Source organism: Battus philenor, unplaced genomic scaffold (genome assembly GCF_028537555.1).
Source record: "Battus philenor isolate CCGP_79_NKW_IND1 unplaced genomic scaffold, ilBatPhil1.0.hap1 SCAF_12, whole genome shotgun sequence".
Lineage (NCBI taxonomy): Eukaryota > Metazoa > Arthropoda > Insecta > Lepidoptera > Papilionidae > Battus > Battus philenor.
The window spans coordinates 15,232,240-15,252,335 of record NW_027181674.1 but is presented as its reverse complement, the minus strand read 5'-3'; the positions used below and the strand labels follow the sequence as shown (position 1 = coordinate 15,252,335).

Here is a 20,096-nt window from a genome sequence, read left to right as displayed (position 1 = left end):
GACACGACAGCGGGCAAAGAAATCTAGTGTGCACGTAAGTGCTGTCATCTTCTGTGATATGTGAACAGTGGGACTCGGCAGGTAGGCAAATGAGCAGTCTCAAATATCTCCTAAGCGTCTGGTCTATTTTGGCCATCCCCATTTGCCATTTCATGTGTTACCTGTCGGAGATCAATATGACCCGCATGTTGCACTGTTCAAGTCAAAGCCTAATAAGCTCCATCTAGTAACTTTGTATAGACAACGTTCACATTAAACTAAAGAGTCGGTAAACCAAATCTCGTTTTAGGCTAATTGGAGACTTGAATGTTCCTTTGAATCATTTTATGCAGAACTACTGCAATTCTATTTTTTTTTTAAATACTTCATTCATTTATACATTGCATTAGATTCATGTACGAAAGCTAATGAACGTAATATCGAAAGTTAATGAACCAAAAAACTGCGCGTTTGTCCGCCGAGAACTGCGATAAGATTCCATTCGACGCATTGTTGAGAGAATGATCTCGCATTATAGTTTTATCTCGCAAATAACCGGGAGATAAAAAACTGACCTTTTACAAGTAACAGATTATATAATACGAAGGAGAAAAAATGTAAAAGATACTTAACCCCTTGCCGTGCCATTTAGCTCCACGAAACTTAGGCACAAGTGTTACGTATCAACGCATGGCAGGTCAGACTGATGCGCGAGATAGGTCACAATACGAACCCTTAAACGCCTCTGATGTAAACACTTCTTTACATTGGCGTTGCTATTACTGTTCGAGTAGTTCAATACTGTTGTACATTTAATTTCTTTGTTATCAATTGGCTCGTGATGTTTGGGTTGAGGATCTATTCACGAGGCTGGCTCGACAAGGAACAGCTTGCGATAAAACACAATATTAATGATTTGTGAATCGATCAAAAAGTAGCGACAGTCGATAAAAATATTATTTATTAGCAGAGAATACAATATCATAATTTATAATAAATAGTGATATATGAAGTCATGAGTAAACAAGAGCACCCTCGTCGTTTCAGCTCATAGACGCCCGCTGCAAGGCATCGGCAAAGATATCTATGGAGGATACCGTGATCGCCACGCATGGCAGGCGGGTTGGCGATCTCTGTGTGGTATTATGGTACGGAGAAGACGCTGCTGCCCATATTCTGACAACTTGTCTGTGCGCAGTGGCAATCCTATATAATTAAGGCAGTATGAATCGAATCCGTGACTTATGATCGCAAGTCAGATCCCTCTACCGCTGTGCTACCACGGCTCGGAATTGCTAGCAACATTTTAAAGCATCTTTTCGGCCACTGATACCGAAAACTCTGGAAAGTTTTTGGAAGCTGGTGTCGATAGATTTAATGTTGTTCTCAGAAAGCGTATTGCGCTTTTAATGTAGAGTTCCCACGTGTAACAACTTCATCGCTGTGAATAATACTGGCATCATAGTTGCTAACATAGTTTTCTTTTTTGTTAATTTTGTTTGATAATTGGGTTTTTGTGTTAAAATTAAAGCTTTAAAATTTTATCAAGTACCTTCACATAACATTGTTTTTTTTTTTAAGAAATGATATTTTCGATGTTTTTTTCTTTAAATATTACATTTTTCAATATTTTTTTTGGGTTGTGTATCACTCGGAAGTTACAATTTCACTGGATTTGAGGTCGCTGGACCGAAGGCGGTTAGATTGGACTGCTCTACAATAACAAAGCTCAAGATATACTTCAAGAATTTCACTTGCTTCATATCCCATATATGAAGCAGGTGAAACTATGTACAGCAAGTCCATACTTGAGAACGATCCTGAGAGACGACCTTGACTAAAGCTGTCTCTCAAATCGCGTTTAGCATTCCAATCAATTATTATGATAACTATTAAAATAGGTTACGGGCCATTGTGTATATACCAGGACCTTCCAGGCGTGCAGAACTCCGGTGACGGCGAGCGCGGCGGCGGGTGATCGAATCAAACCACGCAGCGAATTTATTATTGTGTATTAAATGACAAACCATGTTACATACAATACAGTGTACATAGGACGCGCACCCTCAGCTCGAATAATGTGAAATGAAACCATGTTGAATAAAACCAGACTTATAATTAATCAATAGAATAAATTAACCGACGCTGCACCCCCGGGGGGCGCTCTGTGCGCAGCGGACGAACCTATTTACACATTTGGGAAACTCGTCACACAAACATAGAACACAAATATATTAAATGTGACGTAACACAAATACAGACTACACTAGGAGGTAACAGACGCTTGGCACTATCTGTGGAAAGTGTCTCGGTGGGGGGTGCGGAGTGCCAGTGCCCCCCTGAGGATAAGCAGTCCGACGGCGCCGGGCCTTAGGCACCGCTTCCGCGAGGAAGTGAGAGCAAGGCCCCGACCTCGTCCACCACACTCTATCCCGCGATGAAGCACCGCGTTTCATCGGGGTAAACCGCCTCACGACGCTTGCCTGCCATTCTCTACAGATATACAAGATACGATACGTAAACTACAATTAAAATACATATAGTCCTCTACATAAATATATATTTATACATATATCACGGTTTCCGCACACGGAAGTAGGAAGCCATTCCCTTCCCATCCAGTTCAGTCGGCAAACAAACACACACCCCTCATAATTTTGACAAAATTAAAACGACAACTGACATGTCGCTAGTGACAGCTGCTGTCAGCGATTCCCGCGCAAAAACACGGCGCTGATAGCTGCTGACATTTGAACTGTGTTTGGAGGACATTTTCGATATCGGGCGGCAGACGTTCGATAAAGTCAAGCCGCTAAACAAAACGGTCGGAAGGTTTTGATTATCGCGTGTAGTTTAAATAACAAGTGTGGAACGGTTGACTTTATCGTACGGACGCAGCCGTGCCGCTGCGCTGCCGTGTCATTGGACGCAGGTCTTACGTGCTACCTCGGCTGACAAAAGTCAATTAGAGTACAGAACTACGGTTTAAGACAAATATTGAAAAGTCACAGAGCATTTTACATCATCTGGTATTAGATCTAGAGTACAATATTGCACGCACGCGTGTAGGCGGCTTTCTTATCTGATTCAGTTCCGTTATATTAACCACAATAGTGTACGTAAACAATATTCATTGTTATAACAATTCAGCTCCGGGGGCTTGAGGGTGGGTCCGGGAGCGGAGTTGGGGGAGGGTCCGTTTAGGCGACGTTTATCAGGTTCATGTTCTCCTTCAGCTTTTCAAACAGACTCTCGCTGTCGCTGTCAATGTCGATCATCTGAAAGAGATCGAGAGTACGGTTAGACAGGCTGTTGGGTTGCTACCAATAGGATAACTCCTATTACTCAGTATAACAAAAGAATAAAAAGAGTATTTATGTATGTGCGTGTGAGTGCCAGTGTGTGCGTGTATAATAGTTTTTTAGTGTAGTGGACAGACATGTTGTGTGCGCAATGACCTCGGCCCCGCGTATCAGTTTAGCGGCTTCAAGATATGGAGGCGTGTGTTTATTGCAACATGTGCCTACTTGTAACTTTTGTGTAATGAATCGTGGACGGTAAAAAAAGAGTTGCTGAACACAAGCTCCCCTGTAGCTTTCTAATAACCGACGACTTCAAGATCGTCTGTCTACGTTGTTGGCGGCCGTCCTATGCTGCGTTTGCTGGTCTGCACCAATGTTAAGGCCATAGCGATCATCTGCTCAGTCAATCAATGCTTCTACACAGTCGCTCACTCACAAATTTTAAAGGTCATCATGGAGACTCGCTGTTTAATGTAAAGTGAATGATGCTGAAGTTTCAGAGGCTGTTCAGCTTCAAGACGGACGGATTAAGGGGCGGCTAAGTGATCTATGCATGTAGCTGTGACGTAAAACGGGATCACTGGCCACAGCGGCCGCAATACTTTTTATAGTTAAATTATTCTTTTCACGTTAGCATCCAATCCAAGTGAGGTAGTCGTTTGTGTCGCCATTGTGTTTAGGTCAAATTTGTAAATAATTTATGTACATATTTAATATACACAACATCGATAACACGTGGCTTTGGTTTTTTTCGTCATCGGAGAAAAGAAGACCACCCCTGCACATGTTTGTTCCAAGAAACATGTGCAGGGGTGGTCTTTCACCGCCACCTAAATAATACCCACGTGCAGGGGACAGTGAGGAAGGTCTTGGGCACCTCGTGACTACGAGTGCTCTTGATGTTCTTAGGCCGAGCACACGACTGGGGACCCAACCCTGTATGAGTTGTGTGTGCAAATGTGAGGTGCGGGGGTACTCACGTCGTCATCGTCCTCGTCGTCGGATTCAGTCCAGTCAAGCGCTGGCGCGGGGAATACGCGTGCGGCAGGCGTGCCGGCGGCTAGGCGGCGCGGCGTGCGCCCAGCAAGGTCGCGGGCGGCGGGAGACGCGCCGCGCTGCAGCAGCGCCGCGCACAGCCGCGCATCGCCGCGCCGCGCCGCCACGTGCAGCGCCGTCCACCCTGCCAGACCCTCCTGCAACAACAAACACGCGTTTTTGAATGACAACCCAGTGCTGTCGACAGCCACTGTAAATAACTTAACAAAAAAAATCTATGTGCAGCTGTTCCTGTATTTGTAAGCGAGTCAAAATATGTCGCAACCAAGCGTTATTACCGATCAAAAAGCGGGAAATTTTTAATGGCACCGTGTCCCCAAGTGTTACAGAATCGAGTCTGAATAGTCCGGTTTACGTATCTGAATACATTAAGCTGTACTAAATACGAGAGGTTTTGTGGCAGAAGCTTACTATTCACCTCATGTATACAGCTTCTACGGACTGGAAGTGGCAATGCTCTGAGGATGCCTAACCCTTAACCTCATTTTTATTATTTCCAGAGTTAAGGCTTCCTCGGAAGATTTAACTGGGTTCACATAGATATATGAACCGGACCGCGAGGCCGCGTTATGCCGTTGGGGTAGACGCTTCGTATAAATCTTCAAGCAATACTTTTTCCCAGTAGCAGATAATTGTTCGACAATCATCATTATCGCAATACAAAGACAGCCACGATGAACTGTTTTGCGCTGCCTGTGTCTAGCGACTTCCAGGCAATAATGATGGGTAGGTTATTTAAACGTTCAAAATTCCAACCGTAACTGCATACAATAGTCATACAGACCGTCGCTGGGTTATCGGTGTATGCGATTCGTATCAAAGATAGCATCGGCCGCGTTTGAGGAAAACGTTGCCATGAAACAAACGCGCCGGATTTTCCACCGAGCCGCAGCCGACCACGCTACGAACAGCTTACAATATCACCCTTCGACTGTGTATTTACCACCGATGTATGAGGAACTGGAACTAGCTCAGAGCAGCTCTCAGCACTGCGTTGGACGGAATCACGGCCTTGGCCTTTATATTTCCCGATACATTTTCATTAAAAGTTTCTACCAATAACCGCGTTGACAATGATGATATTTTATCTTTATCCATTCGTTGCTTACTAAACATGTAGATTTTTGAACTTTACGTGAACGTATTTGTCAATTATTGTAACAATTTAATTAGGATTACATATAATTAACCACATGGGATCAATAACATGGAAACTATGCAAAATAAGTCCAAAAAAACAAAGGCAAGAATCAAATGATGTTTACCTAATTACGTTGAATTTAATTACGTTGTTGATTTTTTCCACGTATGTAGAACGAATATCTCTTTTATAAATAATTGATGAGTCGTGATTAGATATACGGCGTGGACAGATGAACTTGTTGAAGTCGCTGGAAGACCCTGGATGCTGACCAGCTTCTCAACCGGTCCTGTTGGAAGTCTAAAGGAAAGGCATATGTTCAGCAGTGGAAAATGCTTTATTGTGAACCTGCCTTATTGACCTTTACTGATGCAGCACCAGTTGGATGCACAACGATCATTCCCCGAATGACAGCGACGTGCATTGATCGCGCGCCGCTGTCGACAAACAATAACCAAAATTGCTTGGACCTTGCTGTCGCCTGCATTGCTGATATATTGTGGACTTTGAAACCGACGCAATTTGGATTGTTTACGTTTGGTCGAAAATAAAGTATGAACCGAGCCGAAAAACCCAGATTTATCGATACTGTTGCGCGATTAGATGTGGGAATCCCGACGGAGAGTGCGGTAGAGGGCGAAACCGGTGCGCCCGCGCATGCCTGTTCACCTGGTATTTGTAACAAGATGTAAACGAATGCTCTGCTAATATAACCAAATACGAGAAAATCAATATCAAGTTTAAGCGTTGCAATTAATTAGGGTACTTCACCTACGTTTTCGATTGGAAAGAATATAATATTGTGACGGACTAATACTTACTGCTTGTCCGTTGGCATTTATAGCTCCGAGCTGAAGTGGTAGAGTTATTCTAAACCTTATTATAATAACTAAGTTCGGGTGGACTCTAAGGACGCTCGACTCGAGTCGCTACAATAATATTGTATATATATATTTACCGGATTGGAACTTGAAATTATTAGATTTATCCACTTTATTTTGCTATTTCCGGATCTGCGATAATAAAATGCGCGTAGATAAAATTGAATGTATAAATATTAATATTATCAAACATTACCGGAAATGAACAATGTAAACTAATCTGTGTGAAAATAGCGAGGACATTACAACTCTACCAACAAATTCTTGCGGGTAGTTGGAGTTGTAATGTCCTGTATGTTTTCCTTTCAAAGGCAGTCGACTAAAACAACGTGGCCCTTGAGTTTAACGTAAATCGAACAAATTTTTGATGACAAATTGTGATCGTTTTGACCTTAGCATGGCCGAATTCTCCGTCGGTCTTGCGATATTTGTATGTAAATATTAATAAGGAAACGTGATAATGAACTCTATTCGGCGTGCTCAAGAGTGATATTCGTGCTGCGCAACGTGAGTGTCGACACGGCATGCTGGGGATCTCCGCTCGCGCGATACATATGAGCTTCACTGATTATCGCGTACGCAAACATCTAAAAGGTACAAACGATTTCTATGCCGTATTCTTAAACAACTAATTGCACGGGCACGGTGCAGTGACGTAGTGCAGCACTGTGAATGCGTTCACTATAATTAAACAATAAAAACGATTCCCTTTGACCGGTAATTTTTACAAGGGATCACGAGGAACAATCAAAAGTGGGTAAATGAATAAAAGAAGCTTACAGAGGCGTCAAGGTGTGCACCGTAGTAAGCGAGAGTCTGCACGGTCTCCAGGTGTCCAGCAGACGCCGCCAGGTGGATGCACATTTGACCTGTAACAATGAAAACACATCGTAAATAAAACTACTTCGCACATTTTACACGTCGACGTACGAACACGTTAATTAGTTGGTATTCCCAAACATGTTTGTTTCTTTTTATAGGAGCGTTTTGAAGCGAATTGTGATTTGAGTGTTAGTTTGTGAATGACCTAACCGTTGGTTCAACTGAAGCCGTTAAGCCGGTTTCGATATTGCTTAACCGCGTGACGCAGCCGAAGCACACGTCAGCCGGCGCTGTCCAAGATGAGGAAAAAGCTCCTTAACTGCTACAACACCAGCACAACCATCGCGGACATATATATCTCTGTACATGGCGCGAGTTCTTCGAACTCAAACTAAGAATTATCTCTGTCATATCAACGAATTCGAATCAAAATAAAACAAATATAAACACGACAGATTAAAACATAACACGACGAAAGCGGCTCTGAAGTGAGTACGTGACCGTCCTGCACTAAGGTCACCACGAGCGAGCGCTATCGAGCACGACAACATCTGCTACACATACATGTTGATCCATTTCGTTAACAAGAACTTGCAAATTACCTTGCAGTCGAGCAATAATTACATAATATCACGGTAGAATATTATCATTTACTAATGTTATTAACTACCTACGATCTATATATTATATATATATATATATGATGTATCTCACGTCAATAAAGAATAAAAGGAGAGTCCAATTCCACAGGAACTGTGATCTATACTGACATCTTATAACTACACAAAGCCAAGCGCGGGTTCTAAACGCGTTTTGATCGCATTTTATCACTCTTAAATTTCTTCAACTACTGCAAGTTAGATTAATTAATTCCAAAGCTGAATAATCCAGAAACCTAACCCGGCTTCTGTTATTGTATCTGAATAATTGATAATGTAAGATTTTAGTATTGTTTGACTTGCAGAAGTTTCATTCAAAGTGTGATTTAAAGCTGCAATATTTGGCAATGTTACAGTAAAAGAAATCTAGGTTATAATTATAGACAAATTGAAGAAAAAGCTACAATTGTCCGAAAACCTATAGGAATATAAAAAATGTTATTGTTTAGCGGCCCTGTTCAACAACCTAATTGCGTCTCATGTTTTTAAACTGACCAGATGGGCCGCATACATGCGAACGAGGCCGCCTCTGCCAACCATGTGTAGCATATAATGTATCTCATAACAAAGCCATTGAAGCGGCACTGAAAACATCCCGCGATAACAAACAGCAGCTAATAAAAGTTCACATCGCACATAACGCACGTCGTTGTTATCGAGTGAAAGTTGCGAATAAGAGATAGAGTCGTACGTTAGAGACACGGCGGCCGCTGCACGGTCGCTGCGACGCGAAAAAAACTTGTCCGGACGAAACAAAAGTCACAGAGAGCGCGCGCCGACGCCGGGAATTCCGAAATGTCGAAACGGAGCCGCGAGATAACGAAACACATTCACAGTGCACTCACACACGCGTACTTGCATTTGATCACAGATAAATGTTAATGAGAGATGTGTTTTTCTATTTCATTTAGTTGTCTGTGTTCCAGTGAGCTAACACTTCAGAACTCTATCGATCCCTAAATAATTGTCATGTACATGCGATTGCTACTTAGCACAGTTGCTTTCAATGCCCTCCCTGTACAAACATCAAAGATTTGAGAAAAGATAACGTAATTATAATATAGTGAGAAAAGGTGTTTTCAAAATTAGGATCACTGTATATATTAAAATTATTTATTGTTTACCATCTAATGCTGTACACTTTGTACTGCCAGAAATCATTGGGCTGTCGTATTCCAAAAGAGTTTCAGAGTGATTGTAGATAAGTATAAAAACTTTAAAGCTCGTACACCTATCTCCGACTGGTCACTCAGTACGTATTTAACAATCAACGTGCACACGTTGATTGTTAAATACGTACAGAGTGACATTGATTGTCGAGTAGTGTGAATTCGATAAAGCAAGTTAAGTATTTGAGATTTCTCTTTGGAAGAACCAAGTGAAAAAACGCGGCGTCACGTCTAGAACGTATCATATTCAGCGTCGTATGTTTTATGATACACAAGTGGGAAAAACCGGTCGAACTAAAGAATTAGTTGGAACAGAATTTTAGTTATCTCAGTCGGAACGCTGTGCCGCAGTGAAATGGAAACATTTGTGTTCTAATGGTTGGTGGTATCGTATCTCTTTAGCTTAAATACCTTTAGAAACCTCAAATCAAATGTGAAATTCTTGTAGGAATTAATTTATCATTAATGACCGGGATCAGTTTATTGCTTTATTACACTAATATATGATAAAAAGTTTATTATATTTAGACTACAACAGAGACAAATGGAGGCAGCTTGGTTAGCTTGCGTGTGTTCCGTTTACAACTTTTTTGCTCCACAGTACTATGTAGGGGATTCAGGACTTCCTACTTCGACTAAATCGATTGGTAGTTGTACAATCACCCACGCGGCGCGGCTTCGTTGAATCTAAAACAATCGCACGAACACCATAACACCGATAAGCGGTGCGGTCCGCAGATTGGCCTGGATCCAGGGCTATTTACAACTCGACGTAAATAAATGGGCGCACAGCGCGCTCCGAAATACCCGGGAGGATTTTACATCTCCCGGTGTTATTTCGCGACGATTTATTTTTAGTGAGAGTGAGCAATCGCTCCATCCATCTAGACGGGTTAATCTCGTGTTGAAGGCGGATGAATTGCATACCGGTGTACGCCGTTACTTGTTATCGTGCGAGCAGAATATTACAATACACTTTGCGCGCGAAACTATGTTACAAAAAACATACACACGTGATGAAGACACATTAGAACAAATGTATAATGCTTTTGGGAGCTTCTCCGGAACTACGTTCGCGGAACAGAGCGGTCCGCGAGTTTTACAGACGTTGACAGTCTGCATGCAGTGGCCGCACAAAGTAAAAACCGATGCGTACTCTTCGCTCCGTTTCACGCAGCAATATTATTCTATTAAGCCAGCACATTAGCACACAAATGGCAAAGGACATATTTCTTGTTTATTCGCATGTTGCAAGTGATGTTTCTCTATGGACATTTTTAATATTGTTTTAACAAATATTTCATAGTAGCTAATTATAACTAACAATAAAGGCGGAAAAATGCTCTTTATAGCGCCGCGAAAAAATAAAAAAGAAAGCTAAATAGCCTGCGATTTGCATCTCGCAGGCGGGGCCGGTGAAAGCCGGTGGAGGGCGGCGGAGGCGGGCGGCTGCGGGCGGGCGCCGAGCTCTCCGCTCCGTGAAAAAACCTCGATCGGATAACAACGAAGAATGGAGATCGATAACAATGAAACCGCAGGAAACGAGTCCGCGACCGGAACGACTGCTCGCCGCCTTCTAGGAAACGGAATATCATTTCTCGGAAATCGCAGCCTCGAGTCTCACGCCAGCGCTGCGTGCGCGGCCTTGCGGCCCCGGCCAACACTCCCGGTGGCGCTACGAGATCTGTACTGCTTCTCTCCGGCGCCCTGCTAAATATCGCGCCGTCGCCGTCGAACCTTGCTCGCGTGTATACTGCCTAAACCTGCGATTTTTAATTAATTTCATAAAAACTGTTAAAATTGTTCGCGCAAATCACGCACGCCACGGTTAGGCTGACCTCTGTTAACGAAATTAAAATATCTGAACGTCCGATGAAATATTTAATTTAAGATCATTTGGTGCGGACGGACGCCGGTGCACGCGGCGCCGGCAGAGTTTTATTAATAGGGCTACGAGGGGGAGAGCGGGCGGCGGCGGGCGGCGGCGGGCGGCGGGGCGCACCTGCTGGGGTTTTCCCAGCTATGCGGCGCGCGCGTCGCTGGCCCTCGCCTTATATGGCTAATGGCGAACGTATTTTCACCGTTTCCGTACAGAACGGGTCAGAGAGAGACGCACCGGTTTAGAGAAGCGCGGCGTATTTACCTGGCGTATCTAGTTAAAGGTGGTTCTCAGACGATAAGGCCAGGGTTCAACGATCAATGTCAATGACGCAAACCTCGGTATGAATCTAACGATATCGGGGCAAGTTCCAACCGAGCTATGCAACCTTTATGAGCGCACAATTACTACATTCATTTGGAATTTTAATCTTGTTGTATATCATACGGAGTCGCAACGCGCGTACGTTTTAAATTTCCGGAAATTTCTATGATCTTTGTTTCAGACTAATACTTTAAATTTTCATAGAGATGATATGTCTGTGCGAATGCGTGGTCGCAGGGAAATTTGTCACGAGTCTGTTTACGTGGAAATTTTATTTGAACAGCGCATGTAAATGACATTGAAAAAGCGGGTCGGCAGCTGGAAAACCCCGCGTGTGCTCGGCAATAAAGTGTTCGCAGATAACGGCTCCGCGCTTTTTGTTTGCTGCCCGGAGAGCCTTAGAAGCGGAATTAATCTTTTGTTAAGCTTTAAAGGCTTGTTTCAGGAATTCCAGCGCGGTGATGTAGGCTTTGTAGTGTATATTAACTCCGGCGGACCGTACAATCTTTAACACAAAACGTTTACTTTTTATGGCTCGAACAGCAAATATATGCAGCACGATATGCTTAACTTAATGATAATATATAGACCGGGGCGTATTTTGACAATGATCAAATAAATTGCTTATAATATTAACGAAAGTCGTCGGCTAATACAAAGTGATGTTATTGATGGATTCTTCAGAGCTCTGATCAAAATGATTAGAACTAGGCTGCGGACCGGCACGCTACACGTTTGAATTTTAAGGTGTCGCCCGACTTACATAGCCTGTTTGCCAAAACTCTGAACGAACGTAAATATACTCCGTACGTGAAGCCCCAAAAACGCCAGCGGCTGACTCATAGAAACCAAAATAACTAACTTGCAACTACTTCCTCCGAGACATGTTTGTATACATTTGAACAAGCAGGGAATTGAGAGAAGGCGCTGTTGTAAAATCTGCAGACGAGCGGTGTGTTATCTCTGATCGCTTCGATATCAAATTGTAAACAGGGCAGCGCGTCTTCTTCTGTTATCGTTATAATTGCAATGTCAATAATCGATAGATAGATTATATTTGTTGGGACTGTCCCACTATCGGCTTCATAGATATAGATATTAAAGAATTGTTTACGATCTTCAAGTTTAAAATATTTCATGGGTTTTTATTTAATTTGGTCGAAAGTTTTCGTTAAAGAACTTTCGTTTACACGAACTAAAGCTTCAATTGATTATTGACCGCGAACTTTCTAATAGAAGAGAACAGTCGCGGTCACTGTCTGGAGAAATATTTTACGATTGGATCGGCATCAAAGCTCTTGACAATTAAAATAAATGACGCGTTACGCGTTACATTGAATGATGTCCTGAGGACGGTAAGTTTTCTTTTTTGGTCTAAAGAATTCCAGCGAACTTTAAGACGATTGTTGGTGGGATCGTGTTGCAGCGATCATTTACAAGATGGCATCAAGCGCGATGCATAGCTTCGCATCGCACCGCCTGCGCCGCGCGGCGCGTGTGCACGCCGACGACGGCGGTGCGACGTCACGGCCGCACGTGGAAATTCCAAAAAAGACACTTCGAGGTTACACCGCGTATCGTCGTCCAAAGAAATAAACACATCGTATTTTTTTCCCATTATCTCTGTTCGCTTTTAAAAGAGCGCCGATGGCGCTTACATTATGTATGTTTACAGTAAGCGTGGCCCGGCGCTTCATTAAATAAACAGTCTTGTTTTTAAAGAATTCTTCTCTATTTTTCCACGGTATTGCTCGTTTTTAACTATTTTGTACATAATCATTCGTTAGCCTACTCGAAGACTGCGGCTGACTCGTTCATATGCACTGTATACAAATAAACCGACTTTGCCAACTGCTATAATTAAAATAACGATGACCAATAACCGGATTGAAGTTGGATTTCCAGACCGCGGAGTCTTTGACCACAGAATATTTGCGGGCGCTTAAGTAAATACCGCATACGTATAATTCAATACATTTTGCGGCAACGCACGCTGGCGCACCTCCAAGCCGTCTATCTTTCGAACAGTTGCGTCAATATAACGTCGATCGATTATTAATTCTACACTTTACTGTTCGCGTCGGCTTGAACTGCAGACGAGAAACAGTAGCAACGAGCACTAACAACGTTAAATATTCAGAATTTTAGAATGGTGCTCGGAGAAAAATTAATATTTCATGACCTGATTTCAATAGCTCGGGTAATTTTAACCTTCGGCCTCCAAACCAGTAACGTTTGACGGGAGCAATGTCAAGTTGGATCGTTCGCAAGTGCCCTGCTAACGGTACGTTACGATTGTGTACTCGGCAACTGATTGTTGCGTCCATCGAAGTGCCAACACGGCGCAACACGGAGCAACACGGCGGCTTGATTGCGGCCGAGTTATGTCAGACGCCGAATTTGGAAAGTAAGAAGTCTTAGACGGGCACTTTCACGCGGGGATAACCCACGGCGCAAGCCGTCACCTTTCGGACGCGCCCGCCATTGCAAACCTTTGCGGTTTTCCTTTCAATAGTCATTTGGATTTTTCCCGTCATCTTTGGATTTTTGCCGCCGCAAGGTAATCCCTGAATTAGCTTTTAATGAAGCAATTAGAACCGTTGTTTTTGTGTTTAATGATCATTTCGCCGAAACATTCGGTCATGCGGTCAAACGAATGCTGACACTTGTAGTAAAATACTCCTTCCTTTTCGTACTCTATTTAAAATAATTTATTAAAAACACGACGGGATATTAATTATAATACGTTGATCGAGCGTTATTCATGATGTGAATTAAAGGTTACGTGGCAAACGTTAAATGTTTAAAACACCTTCAAATGCAAACTTCACGTCCGCGTGTCACGTAACACGCGAATTCGCGCTGGTGGGATATCCCACGCCGTGCGGCCCGCGAGCTGCTTTCACTTCGGCTGTTACATGATGGGGAATACCCAAACCTCTCCCACCCACGGCGAGGTTTCGGTGAAACCTCATCAATCAAACGTGTTTACAGCTAAGCTTGTGGTTATTGCGCTGACCGTTTTTGTAGATTCCCCGGCGATTCGCAAACGTTATTGGTATTGGATCGGCAGTTTCGATTACTGAATGACTAATTTAAATATATTAACATACTGCGGACTGGGTCTATTCATCATAGATGTTTCGAACCTGCAAAACAAACTTGTACGATCATACTTTGGCAATTGGATGACGGGCGAAGGCGGAAGCCGCCGCGCGACGCGCTCTCGCCGCAAGGCCGCACTGGTGGGTAAACCCAAATGTAAATGCACATCAGGCGATCTGCGCTGCGCGCTCCCGCGACCGATCGACGGAAAACCCCAATCACACCTCAGCTTCAGTGCACCTCCGGCACTAATACCATTTTACTGTACGTTTCGCGGTACAACACCTTTGCAGTATAGCAAACGCGATAAATTGCATATATTGGGAATGTTGATACTGGTAATTTGGACAATTGTTTACTGGGTAATTTAAATTAAGTGATCGCTAGCACATATAGTTGGGTCATATCAGTAATTTCACGGTGGATTGCAATGTAACCGATTTCAATGCAACTGTCCTGCCATTTAAAATACTAAATGTGCTCTTCGTTCTTTTACATTTTTGGCTTTAAGAGCTCTTAAGGCGTCTGCGAGCTGTGTACAAACATTACACAAATGATTTGAAACCAAAAATTATAATTTTTGACCTACAATCACTTATAACCCGCAGACTGCGAGCACCGGGTATCCTAAGTAATAATAGCATTAGTCAGCCGCGGTGAGGAGATTGCACTTGCAATTCCGTAGAAGCCCGTAGCGGAACTGCTACTCGCTCGAACACGTCACAAGTGTCGTGTCTGGGAACAGGTTCTTCGACACTAGAGCTACTTCATATCCGTATTTTTTGCGGTGTCGGCCCGCGAACAATGGCTCGCGACGAAGGCAAACTGCCTGCACTCACATCCGCTATACCCTCCACGAGTGAAGAATGAAAACGGGTTCTCGGCTTCCGGGACGAGGCGACACTAATCGGTTTATAATCGCAGATCATTGTAGTTCATTAACTTTATCAACATTCATTACCGGGGAGCCGGTAACTGCGATGTTAGAGAACGACGCGTCGTCGTGTCTTTACTGTTAAGTTCAAACGAATTCGACGAAGGATCTAAACTTGACGCACAGTAAGTCATCCAATCAACAATAGGTGATTTGCAGTGCGTCCGTCACGACCGCCATGACGTAAGATGGAAATATTTTTAACAATACAGGAACGTCGGGTGAATGCGGAATGTGCTGCGCATCGCCGGCGCGGTCGCTGCGTGCAATGTGCAATGACTAGCCCTTCCACTTAGAAATGATATCAGTGTTAGGGCCTTGGGGTTTCGCGGGCCTCCGATTACGGCGGAGGAGGGTTTTTCTAAGCGCGTGACCTCTCGCGCGCCGCTTCCTGGCGGCCGTTACCTCACGTCAATATTTGTAATGACACTTGCTTGTTCGAATGCGTGTACGTTTGTATGAAACCAGTTCCGAGCGCACACGACCTAGGCGAGTGACAAAACTTCAGTACGTTGGCAAGCGGCTTTATGCAACGTACATCCACATCGGATCAAAACAAGTTTGAATTTATTACATTATTCACTAACTGACATCATTTGACGACAAACAAATCAATGGTTCGGATGGCGATTATAAAAACAAATGAGAATACTTTGCATACATTTAACAGTCAGTGTATTATATATCCATCAAAATCACTAAACTTGTATGTTAAAACATTTAAATATAGAATTCTCTCGAATTTAAAATCGACACCCACACAAGTATAATACAAACGGGATTTTATTTTTATTGTTTAGTGAAGAACATATAAACTACCTAACAGGACATCCTTTGTGTCATCTGGAATGATGTTCGTTTAATTGTAATTTTGCCCGGTCTATCAAAACTCTGACCTCTAATAAACCTGCGTACGTTTTGTCAGGTGCAAGTCAGTCGCCACTTGACGTTTTCGTCTATGTTTAATGTCAAAAGAATTATGTATTTCTTCTGTATTTTTTTAAGTTATTGTTTCAATATTCGGCTTTTTAAAACTTTTCCACAAAAGTCATTAACCTTTTACGTTACGAGGTTTTTTAGTAGCGACGTCTAATGATTTGTTATAAATAAGTGTTATCATTTGCAAGTATTGGTAACGTGCAACGTGCGTTATCTCCGGACAACGAAAGCAGATAAAACTATCAGCTCCCGGCGGAGTCCCGTGGGGCATCGTGGGTATAATCTTATTACGTTTCAACACTGAATCAAACTAATGCTCAGTGATTAGCAGCAGTAATACCTTGCAGTAATAAAACAAAAACATTAATACAACTTACACGGATCCTCTTGAAATAACTAAATGAATAAACCGGTTTTTAAAAACGTAAAAAGTTACTCGAACGGAAATCTATTGACGCGCCACGTGCTTTCTGGAAATTACTATGTGCCTCTTATGTCTCTTATTGAATAGGCAATAAAATTTATGTAATTTTCACAAAATAATTATCACGTCAATGTTCGGCTCCCTTCGACACCCTTGTAACAGAATGCTAAAGGCTTATTGGGCCGTTCCCTTAAGTATGGATACTCCATGGCGTACACCCAGCGAACTAAGACCTAACGGGCTTCCAATCATAAAGTAAATATAACAGCTTTGGGTTTACTAAAAACGAGGTTTTAATTAAGCAAGATCAGAGCCCTATTACCTTCAATACTCGAATAACAGTTCTTGATAGTATGACAAATGGTTTGCTTAAGCTATAAAAAAACTTCTCAAAAAGTTTACATGGTAATCTAATTACCTGTATAAAATTAGCTAAAGCCCCCTAAGTAGACTTGTATGCGTTGATGAAGGACTGATGCAGTTGGTACATAGACAACATCTTTCGCAACACCTATGTTCTTTTGTGAAGGTCATATTATATTCATATTATATATTCAACATATGCACATGAGTGCATTAAAACCTTTTAAAAAAGTTATATCTAGTCTGTTGCATAAAGTAAACTGTTGTTCTGAACTTAATTACATTCAACAATCAGTTGATCCTAGGCAATGACCGCATAACCAAACAATGAGAAACAAAAGGAAAACATAAAAAAACCAATAAGGCTTGTTTTGGCAGAGCACAGCATTGGAAAAACCCTAGTAAATGCTACTGACTAAGCAACACAACCATAAGCTTTTTAAACAACTCAAGTATATTTTATATTCTTTATACACTAAAGTAAGAGTAAAATTTTAAACCATTGCCTAACATCCATTATGCAAATGTTTTATAACTTTCAAATTCTATTCTTAAAGTAAATTATTCCCTGCAAGATGATGATTACCTCCTCTAGCAAACATTAGTTTAAATTATGTAATGGTAATTAAAAAGCAATTACACTTGTCTTTTTCTATTACAAATTGACTGACATTTAATTAATGCTTATAAGGAAATTAACATAACTGGTCATCCAAAGAGAATAACTGTGTAGAGATATGCGGAAGCAAATTAATTACCAATAAATCATAAAAAATCTGTGTTGTCTAGTACTTAAGGACTCTCTTAGTAAAATAGTTATGATGGTGTGTTAAAGTTACTATGAGAAGACTAGAAAACTTACCATTATAATTTTTCTGGTTCAGCACTGTAGACAGCTTCCTGTGAGGCTGATCCTGCACTGGCGCCAGTAGTGCCTGAATGCAGTCTTTGTTATTCGCAGCCACAGCAAGATGTAGTGGAGTGTCTCCATTGAAATCCCTGAGTGCTAGTGATGCGCCGGCTATAACCAACATTCTAGTGACTACTGCATTGCCACTCATTACTGCTAGATGCAGAGCTGTGTGGCCATAGTCATTAGCCACATCTAGCCATGATTTTTCCGGACATACTCTGATCAGAGTTCCTACTGATTTCTCGCAGCCATGGACTGAGGCAATGTGCAATTGTCTGTAATAAAAAAATCATTAAGTGAATCATAATATTGGTAAAACCACTTTAAGGAACCACCTACAAAGAACAGATTTGTAATGATGATTTAATATACCTATATCTGTATCTTACTTATGTAGTGTGGCCACAACTTGATTTCGCACATTGGGCCAAAGTGTCAGACTTATAGCAAAGAAGTAGTGTTGTCTTTATTCCATAGTGCTTTAATTTTGTATATATATAAATTAAGTAAAGCCTCAGAAAATATTATAATTTCCAACATATCAAATCAAATACCAAGTACTATACTATACACAATATTTATATAAGTTGGAAAGAAATTATTAGTATGAAACATTAAAATCAAATATAATTAGCATGATAATTGAAAAGCTTAGTGCAAATGTACTGGTTACAAACAATGTTATCTAGACATGAACAAGACTAAGCATGTAATCAAATTTTATAATCAACTTGCTTTGACAAATTTCCTATTTTTCCTTGATTTAGTCATAATTAAACTTTTTTTTTAAAGTTCCTATGGTCTCATACATATTCCCACTGCTAAGATATAGACTTCCTTGAAAAAATACCCACTACATTACACGGGCCCATTATGAGATTAATCGGTATAAGAAAGAAATCTCAGGTTTTTTGTCACAAGATCCCTTAGGTCCTCAAAATGTTCCCTGTACAACAAATGTGCGACTGCTATTACACTACTTGACTTCTGGTAGTGAAGTCCAAATCATTATCCCCTATGCAACCTCTGTTCTTGACCAATTACTTTCATCAATTAATATAATGCATGTAAATTACATTAAAAACAAGGTTGTTTAAAAATTTAAAAGAGTCAACTTCAACAACAAATTCTCATGTTAAGTTCTCAGAGATAAGAGTTCATCATCACCATCATATCAGCCGATAGATGTCCACTGCAAGACAGGCCTCCCGTCAAGTTCACCTCAATAACCAGTCTTGTGTTGCCCACATTGACAATGACACTCCAAGAAGTGAGAGTGCAGTTCAAGAGTACACCTTGATTTATGTTCTATTTCAAGATTCATTTATCTTAATTATTTATCTTATTTGTGGCTATTTCTTTTTTACACTATGATCATTGAAAAGGAAGTGGTATAAGAATATAATAATAAAAATGAATTTTTAAATTCATTTAACCATCCAGGGTTGTTTACATAGTGAGAACATACGTGACGTAAATATTTTCATTCAACCTATTGTATTTTAAGGAAAATGGTAAACTAATACGAATCCAATAAGAAATGTGAATACGAAATCTATGTGTAAACAAGTTATATGCATAGAATGTGCAAACAATTTTTCCGATTGACTTCAAGGTCCGAGAGACTGTAATGTACATTGCTATATCGAAGCAGTGTTACATAAATAGAAAGAACTTACGTATCCCCGTCGTCGTCCTGTTCGAATAGTATCTGTAAAGGTGGGTACTGCTGGCTTTTGGCATCCTGGACCTCAATCCGCGGCAGCTGTGTGTCCTTATCACTAATCGTTATGCTGGATAAGCATTCCGACAGATCTAAGCCACTATCCAACGGTTCATCCACGAACGCACTAACATCTACACTATCACCACTGGCTTCAACTTCCACAACCCCCGACAGCTGTTCACTGAGTGGTCCGGACAAATAGCCAGAGTCTGTGTTTTTGTCTTCACTAATCTTCGTTCCCTTTTTGGCACTCATTTTGGATATACGAACACTAAGTTACTTTAAACGATATAACGATAAGTTTACACTTGGCAATGGCACGAAGACATGTTTTGATAATATAAATTATTTTGCTTGCAAACAACTGCGTCGGAGTAAAATCGCGTGCGCAATGAGCGCCGATCGAGCGTTTATCAAAAAAGAAGGACGTCACAACAAATCGGACAAGCCCGAACACAAAAGGCTATAGATTAGAATGTA

At 41.6% G+C, this 20,096-nt stretch overlaps 1 protein-coding gene across 1 annotated transcript; it reads right to left on the bottom strand.

Moving 5' to 3' along the window:
* Positions 1–1,979: 1,979 nt before the first annotated feature.
* Positions 1,980–20,059, bottom strand: LOC137932617 (NF-kappa-B inhibitor epsilon-like). Its single transcript, XM_068776225.1, has 5 exons — positions 19,570–20,059; positions 17,840–18,165; positions 7,140–7,228; positions 4,262–4,474; positions 1,980–3,257 (listed from the first exon to the last, which is right to left on the bottom strand). Exons 1-5 carry the CDS (start codon positions 19,869–19,871, stop codon positions 3,180–3,182), a joined length of 1,008 nt encoding a protein of 335 aa, XP_068632326.1. The 5' UTR covers positions 19,872–20,059; the 3' UTR covers positions 1,980–3,179.
* Positions 20,060–20,096: the final 37 nt, after the last annotated feature.

Coding starts and splice junctions, on each gene's coding strand:
- LOC137932617 (XM_068776225.1), bottom strand. CDS start 19,871: ATGAGTGCCAAAAAGGGAACGAAGATTAGTGAAGACAAAAACACAGAC. Junction 18,166..19,569: donor CAGGACGACGACGGGGATAC/GTAAGTTCTTTC, acceptor TTTTTATTACAG/ACAATTGCACATTGCCTCAG. Junction 3,258..4,261: donor ACGACGAGGACGATGACGAC/GTGAGTACCCCC, acceptor GATCTCTTTCAG/ATGATCGACATTGACAGCGA.